At 45.9% G+C, this 8,226-nt stretch overlaps 1 protein-coding gene across 1 annotated transcript; it reads right to left on the bottom strand.

Annotated features, from left to right (window-relative positions):
* Positions 1-500: 500 nt before the first annotated feature.
* Positions 501-3,146, bottom strand: LOC134506587 (toll-like receptor 2). Its single transcript, XM_063316828.1, has one exon. The coding sequence runs from the start codon at positions 3,122-3,124 to the stop codon at positions 611-613; it is 2,514 nt and encodes an 837-aa protein (XP_063172898.1). The 5' UTR covers positions 3,125-3,146; the 3' UTR covers positions 501-610.
* Positions 3,147-8,226: the final 5,080 nt, after the last annotated feature.

The following is an 8,226-nucleotide window of genomic DNA, read 5'->3' as shown; positions in this document are numbered from 1 at the left end:
GGATCCTTTTGAACTGTGGTGTTGGAGGAAAATTCTGAGAGTGCCTTGGACTGCAAGAAGATCCAACCAGTCCATCCTCCAGGAAATAAAACTGGACTGCTCACTTGAGGGAATGATATTAAAGGCAAAACTGACATACTTTGGCCACATAATGAGGAGACAGGACACCCTGGAGAAGATGCTGATGCTAGGGAGAGTGAAGGGCAAAAGAAGAGGGGCTGACCATGGGCAAGATGGATGGATGATATTCCAGAGGCGACGAACTCGTCCCTGGGGGAGCTGGGGGTGGCAACTGACAGGAAGCCCTGGCGTGGGCTGGTCCATGAAGTCATGAAGAATCGTGACTGAATGAATAAACAACAATACACTGAACCATATACCAAACGAATCAGCTGTCTGCAAAGATCCCATCCTGCAGGCTTTTTGGTTTTGGCTTAGTATGCTGCATAAACTCAGCCACAGCAATTCACAAACCATGGTTTATAGCTTCAGCATTATCTGTGAATCCAGCCAGTTGTGGCTTCCTTAATAAACCCTGGTTAAACAAATCACCACAGGTGAACTCAGCCACTGAATTCTGATGTTCACCTTGGCTCAAAGTAAGCCCTATTTAACACCCGGGCACATCAGCTGCATGAGCTGCATTATCCATTTCAAGACTGTCATCAGCCAAACCACCTGCTCCCCAAGTGGCACTGACTGGATCCCCCTTTGGGTCCCTCCCGATTGCCTCGGCCTTCCCCAGGACGGACATCAGCTGCACCCAGAAGAAGGCCTGACGAGTGGGCTCTGCAGGCCATTCCAAGTAAGTCTTTTTGCTGAGCATCTTTCTCAGTCTGCAAAATTTGTTGGGTAGAACATGTGGGTCAATGGCTTCCTTCACCACCAGGACAACGTCCTCAAAGCTCAGGCCCACTGCCCGCTGGTGGGCAAAGTAGAGCTCATAATTGCACCAGTCGCTATCCACAAAGCTGCGTGAGAGGACAAAGATGATTTTCCGGCTATTCTCAATGTTCTCAATGATATTGTCAATGATCCACCGCCCGGGTGTGAAGTCACGCTCGTGAATGCACACCCGGTATGGTGGGGTCAAGGCCTCCAGCCTCTGGAGGAGCTCCCGCCTCACCCATTCTGCATCAGAGCAGCTGTAAGAGATGAAGGCATGATAGGCAAATTCTTGCAACGGTTGAGAGCGACTTGCCCTGTACTTAGAACGCACGATTTGGAAGGTGGCCTTGAGATACCAGGGTACATTGAACCACCAACACAGGACCATAGTGATGATCATCACAATGGCTGTGATGGAGACAGCAATGGCCACCACCACCACGACATCACACTGAGTCACCCTTGGGGCATAAGCAACCACAGCTGTATCAAGCAGGTGCTCAGGGTGATAACAGGTCCACCCAGTGGGCCAGTCCACAATCTGTAACTTGCCATTCTTCAGTGTCTCTTGAAGGAAGCTGTAGAGGTCACAGATGCAATGGTAAGGATTGTTCCCTGCTTTCAGCTGCATCAGCTGCGGCATATTCACAAAGGAACCTTTGCTGATGACACCAAAGGAATTACTGTCTACTGCCAAAATCCTGAGATTTGGACATCTCCATTCAGTTGGGATAAACTTGATCTTGTTTCCAGTCAGCCGCAGCTCTTGGAGGTCAACAGCAACCTCAAAGTAGTTCATATCAAGGCGTTCCAACTGAGAGTAAGACAAGTCCAGGAACTGCAACCTGGTGGGAAGGCACTTGAAGATCTCCATTGTGACTACATTATAAGCCAAATCCAGCCAAACAAGACTGGGACTCCAAACACACGGCAAATCCTTAGAGTTCCCAATGTGATTGTGATTCAGATCTAATTTAGACAGGTGGGGCCAGCTGGAAGTCAGCTTGGAAACTGTGCTCAGGTGTGTTAATTCATTGCTGCTAAGATTGAATTCTTCCAGTTTGGGCATGATTCCCTGATACAGACAGCCTTCGTTGTAGATGTATTCATCTAACAAGCGGTTACTAGAAACATTCAGAGCCACCACATTCCTCATTTCCCCCCAGGCATCACAGGGCACAAAGTTAAAGTTGACATTGAGTATAGAAAGGTACGTTACACCGGCAAACCAAGTAAAGGTCCAGTCAAAGCGCAAAATGTCAGGGTTACTGATGTCCTTCAGCAACAAGTGGTGAAGGGTCAGATTGGCGAGGCCAGCTTCATGGGTCTTCCACTTGGGAGACCGTGCAAAATCGATAGCAATGAAGGAGAGGTCTTGCACATGAGATTTCTGGACATTTAAGAGGACTAAACGCAGCAAGTTCTCATTGAATTTCCCCCTGTAGAAGACCAACTCTTCTACTTTGACCTCAGGCAAGCCAGCAAAGAGATCCATTGAATCAGTGTAGTATGTGAACTCGAAGAGATTACGGAAACGGAGATACTGAAGCTGCTTTCCCTTCAAGTCATGGAGCATAACAGGTAAAGCCTCTGGATTTCTGTCAAGAGCAATGTCACACCAAAATTCTGTTGTGTTGAGTTTAGAGAAGGCCCCTTGCTGATACTCCATCAAACTGGAAGCAGTTTTCAGGAAAAACTTCTTCAAAGGAATGTCCTTCAGAGGAATAAAGTCTTCACTTCCCACCTTGTCAATAACAGGGCCACCCAGGGAGAACTCTTCAAGATTCTTCAGGGAGCTGAATACCCCATCCAGCCTTGAGAGATGATAAAGGTTGTTTGAAATAAACAAGGCAGTCAATTTCTTCAAAGGCTTCAGAGCCAGTGAAGGGATCTCTCCCAATGAGTTGTTGAAGAGACTCAGCTTCTCCAAAAGGATATTGGATGCAAAGGAGTCATTTGCAATAGAGAAGATGCAATTGTAACCCAGATCTAGCTCTTTCAGCAGGGTCAAGGATGAGAAGGCTGTAGGACCAATGTGTTCGATCTTGTTGTAGGAAAGGTCCAACTTCTCCAGAGTTCTGGGAAGGTCTCGAGGGACTTGGAACAGGTTTTGACCTCGGCAGGAAGCTATCGTGTTGGAGACAATCTGGCAAGGAGACGTCATGGGATGCTGGGCCAGGCCCAGAAATACCAAACTCAGAACCAGGAAGAGGTCTGCAAATGGGGATGGTCCCATTCCAATTCTTCACATCTTCCAATTCTTCTTTCCATAGCATGAAAGAAAACAAAATGGATGGCAGTAAGTTCCCAGGGGAAAAAACCTTCTATCTTCTATCTCTCTCTCTTCTCTTCCCTCTATCTTACAATCATTATTACCCTCAATGCCTTCAACAATGGCAGAGTTTCTAATGTCCTGCTTTCACTGGAAAAGTTATTAAAAATTCAGGGAGGTATTCAGAGATGTATCTGCCTTGAAAATAGCCCATGTCATTCATACTGAACTGTATAGCAGAATCAAACATCAGAAGTTTACCACAGGAAACATTTCTGACGTTTTGTATTATGTTATAAAATATTTTATGATAACTTTTATGTCACAAAATGTTTTATAAATTTGCAAAATTTCAATTCCACAGGAGTCATGGGTCCTGGATTTTGGATGCATTCTGTATCCAAAGTCCCATTTCAGGTACCTTGGTTCAAAAATTGCTGCCCTACGATGCACCATTTTGCCCAGTTACAAACAGACCTGAAAGTTTTACTAGTTAAACTGCCCAGAGTCCCTCTTGCGGGGGGAGATGGGAGGTGGCAAAAATTTGAATAAATAAATGAAATGATAAAAATGGTTATTAATAAACAGATGGGTGGCAGATGGTTTTCACAGTTTCACACCACCCATCCCAGTTGGTGACCAAAACATGTGCTGGGAGTACAGCTGAGAACCATATTCTCTCTTACTGCCCTAATCCACCTTTCATGCAACAGTTCTAAAATAAACCTAAGTCGGGATGTTTTCAACCGAACTTGAGAAGAAACTTCATAACAAGATCAATTTCGCAGAGGAACCCATGACCCAGAGAGGGGTGGACTCCCTTTCCCAGATATGTTTGACCAGAGGCTGGACAGTCATGCCTCTGGATGTTTTAATCTGGATTCTTGCACTGAGCAGGGATTGGACTTGGTGAACTAAATCAGGGGTGAGTCACATCTGGACACAGCTACTGAAAACTGGTGACACAAATGCCCATCATTTTGTGGTGGGAAATCTAAAAACATGACTGTAAACTCCAAATAGGCTAAATGCACTTTAAGCCCTCCTTTTTGTCTCCTTAAAGACACCCCAAGAAATCTTGATTCTGCCCACTTTGCACCCTGACACCTGCTGATCTGCTTGCCCACCCCCCCACCCCCGGTGTGCAAGAACTCTCTTTTAAGGCAATCGTAATGTTAAGAGGTAACCACGGCTGTCTCTGGCTGGTTCATTCCAAACAGCACGCTGTTTGCCAACTGAGCCTTCCCCCTGCATTAAAAGGTCACTGTTGCAGTTAGTAAAAGAAACCACACAACTTCTGGATGAACAGGACGTCTGAACTGATAGAGTCTAACCAGGAAAACGTTCAGTGCAGTGGTGGTTAATTCAAGAAAAACACTGGGTTAACAGTTTTTTTAAATTGCTAGACTTATCACTTGTTTTTCCACCAGGAGCTAAAGGTGGCATTCATTGCACTCCCTCCTCCAATTTTTTCCACAACAACCTGGGGAGGTAGGTTGGACTGAGAGACTGCAAATAGCCCAGAGTCACCTGGGGGCTTCTGCAGATGGAGACTTTGAACGTGGATCTTCCTGGTCAACACTACATCATACCAGTTCACATTAAAACAATTCTCAGCAGTTTCTTGAACGCTTAGATGTGTTCACATTTTTGCATGGGAAAATCCTCTGCTGGATACTGTGGCTGGGATCCCCAGCATAAATTTCTGGCTAGCAGAGAATCAATGCAGCTTCGTCAGAGTCTGTCTTAAATCTGTTTGCAGGAAGCCAAACTGAGTCCTCTGAAACCTCAGTTAACAGAAACCAATTTATCTTGGCATCTCCATCAGTTGAGTTGTATCACAGAGCCAAAGAAGTAGAAGTTAGCGAGAGCTTCAGGAAGGGAACCAGCTGCCTCAGGCGGTGGCAGCCTCTCCATTGCTGGAGGCACTCAAAGAGAGGCTGGATGGCCACCGGCGGGGAATGCTGCAGTGCTGGATTCCTGCATTGCAGGGGGTGGATTAGATGACTCCTAACATCTGTTCAATCCTGACATTTCAGAATCTTAAATTAAGCCAGGTGTTACAGCCTTGGGATATGTAGATTATCAGAATTATTCCGAATTATTTTGCCTGTGCTAATCTGTCAGGGCTGAATCAATGAAATGTACGTTGTTGTACTGTAGTTTTGAGAAGAGAGCCAGGGAAAATTGAAATGTTTTCTGCAAACATTTCTAAGTCCACTCTTAGTTACTGGTCTGGTGGGTCCGTCCTGGATTCTACTCTCAAACGTGGCAAGTTCTTAACAGTTGTCACAAGCACCAGACCCTGAAGGGTCACTTTGGACTCACGTCTCTCTTAAATTTGTCTTGATTATAGGCAGGCGGTGAGATGCCACAGGCACACATCTGCCCCAGATGTTTCCCCTGGTGCCCACCAGGCCCCTTGCCCTTCCTGGCATCGTAAAGGCTTTTTCAATGAAAAGCAGATTAATACAAAGCTGGCACACTGCAAAGCAAAGGACTAGATTCAGCATCATTTTTATTTGCAGCAGAGCTTAGGGACCTGCAAAGATCCCTCTCAAACAACAAGCCTGTTGTTGGATTAAGGCAGCCTTTCTCAACCTTTTGACCCTGAAGGAACCCTTGAAATATTTTTCAGGTCTCCGGGAACCCCTGCACACTCAGGCTCAAATATAGGCCAGACATTACAAAATTATTATATTCGTTTCATGTGTAGGCCTGATATATGCATCAACAGTGTCCTTAAACTAAAAATAAAGAATGAAACTTAGCTCTTGAATGTGAAGTTGCCTGAATTTGAAGTAATTTTTTAAATAAATTGTGATCTCCCAGGGAACCCCTAGTGACCTCTTGCAGAACCCTGGTTAAGAAACCCTGGATTAAGGGGCCATCCCCACTGGGAGAGACATTTTGTGGGTGCCCCACCACCTTGTCACAGTTCCAAACATACCCCAGAAAGGGTGACATCCTGTTGCTAATGTTACAGTCATTCAACTAATTAATGCTGGATTGACTGTATCCAGCAAGAGGACATATACAAACTAATGTCAGCTTGTGGGCTATAACCTGTGGTTGTGTGTATGCTGTCAAGGTCCACACTCCCATTTTGGGACCAGGAGCCATGGGGGAAGGGGGCAGGGAAATGCGTCTGTTAAGCCCTGCAAAGCTTGAGGTATCCAGTTTGCCTTTTAACAACCCAAGATATAAAACAAACCTCAAGAAGAGGAAGTTTTGCATGCTGGAGGCCTACCAGTCGCCGGCTTTTCACATCCCTGCTACAGGGGTAGACATAATTGTCATGAGTACTGATGGTGAGCAGGAGGGGGCCTCTATCCAAGGGGGAAAACGCATGCGTAGTACTGAGGAATTAAGCAGCCATTCAAAGAGACCCAGAACAGACCTGCCTTAACTTTTGGGGTTTATCTGTCTGGGTTTTTCCCACGCTTCTTCAGTTTGTTAGGATTTTCTGTCTTAGGTAGCAGTAATAAACACTAGAGACCTACTCCTCGTCTCAGGGTGATTCCTGACTGTTAGGACAATAATCTACCAAATGCTGGGCCACTGGGTTTAGGAGCCAGAAAAGGGCACTCAATCGTGGTGCCATGGCAGCTGCCTGCTGAAAATGGCTCCTTCCTCATAACACAGATGAACCCCAGCACCTCCTCTGCCCCTGCAGGAGAGCCCCGAGAGGCACTTCAGAGGCTGGTCTGGTCCAAAATGAGCAAAGTTTAAACATGTTTGCTTAGAGCGACTGATAAAGCAAAGGCTGTGTTTACAGTGGGCGGGACAAGATTCGCTCCCAACCAATGAGCCTCCGACCATCCAGGCAATGGAACCCTTTCAGGGACATCAGGCAGGGCAGAGACAGCCTCTCCCCAGAGCAGCTGACAGCTGGTGGCTCAGCCCACTTCACTCTGAAAAATGGCTGAGTGCCGGTTTGGGGCAGCAGATCCAACAGGGGCTCTGCTGGAGAAAGAAGGCCTTCCATTTGACTTGCCCGGTGACCCCTCCCACCCTAAATTCTCAGATGATTGGTGATAATTGAGGCCTCCCAGCAACCAGGAACTCCCAAACCAATGGCAAGAGATCCTGGGAAACATCGTTCAGAAACCTCTGGAGAGCCACAGTTCCTGTCCCTGAAGCAGAAATGCCTGTAGAGTTCTTGTCGTCATAGATGACTAATTGCTGAGAACAGAGGAGCTAATTCCCAAAGCTACTCCATTTTTTGCAGTTACAATGGTGATGAAAAAGTAACTTTTGTGACCAGTCCTCGCATTTACAACCTTTGCAGGTCTGTAAAGCAAAGGAAAGCTGAAGTAAGACCATAATTTGATGAGACTTGGCAGCATTCTCTGTAGAAACCCAGACAATTCTTTTCTCAGAGACTGATATATTTCTGCAGCCAAACAGCTAAGGAGGGGGGCAGGAGAGAACCAAAACTCTTCCAGAGGAAACTGATTACATCTGGGGTTTGTGAAATAGCTTGTATTAATTAAAATATATAGTAGAGTTTGCACAACATGCTAAACACCAAACCCGAGTTAACAAAATGACTATATTCACGTAAAGCCACATCACAGTTAAACACAATGGCCTGGTTCACACAATAATGTGAAGACAACGGTTGAGTCAACCATGAACAGCTCAGCCACACTGCGCCTTATTCTAACATGTTGTGTAGACCCAGCCAGTAATACTGGCGGGTTGCTGTACTCTGGAGGCCAGCACAGCGGAGCAGCTGAGGCGTGGAACTGGAGAGGGGAACCGGTTTGTCCACCCACAGCCATGGAAAACCACCAACTGACTCTGGGCTGGCAGGCCAAACTACCTCACAGGGCAGTGGTAAGAAAGGGTGTGTTATACATGTGTCTCCAAAATGGAATAGAAAGCTAACAAATAAAGATTTTTTTTAAAAATCAGCTAGCTGAGCAGAAACTATAGCCCCTGTTAAATGCCTGCCTGCTGAGAAAATCATAATTAACAAGGCAAAACAAAAAGTTGATAAAACAGAATAAAGATAAAGAATCAGGTTAACTCCTTATTGCAGTGTAAACATAGTTCAGATG

Source organism: Candoia aspera, chromosome 17 (assembly GCF_035149785.1).
Source record: "Candoia aspera isolate rCanAsp1 chromosome 17, rCanAsp1.hap2, whole genome shotgun sequence".
In the NCBI taxonomy this organism is placed as follows: Eukaryota; Metazoa; Chordata; class Lepidosauria; order Squamata; family Boidae; genus Candoia; species Candoia aspera.
The sequence above is the reverse complement of the archived record's forward strand: the minus strand, read 5'-3'. Positions and strand labels throughout refer to the sequence as shown.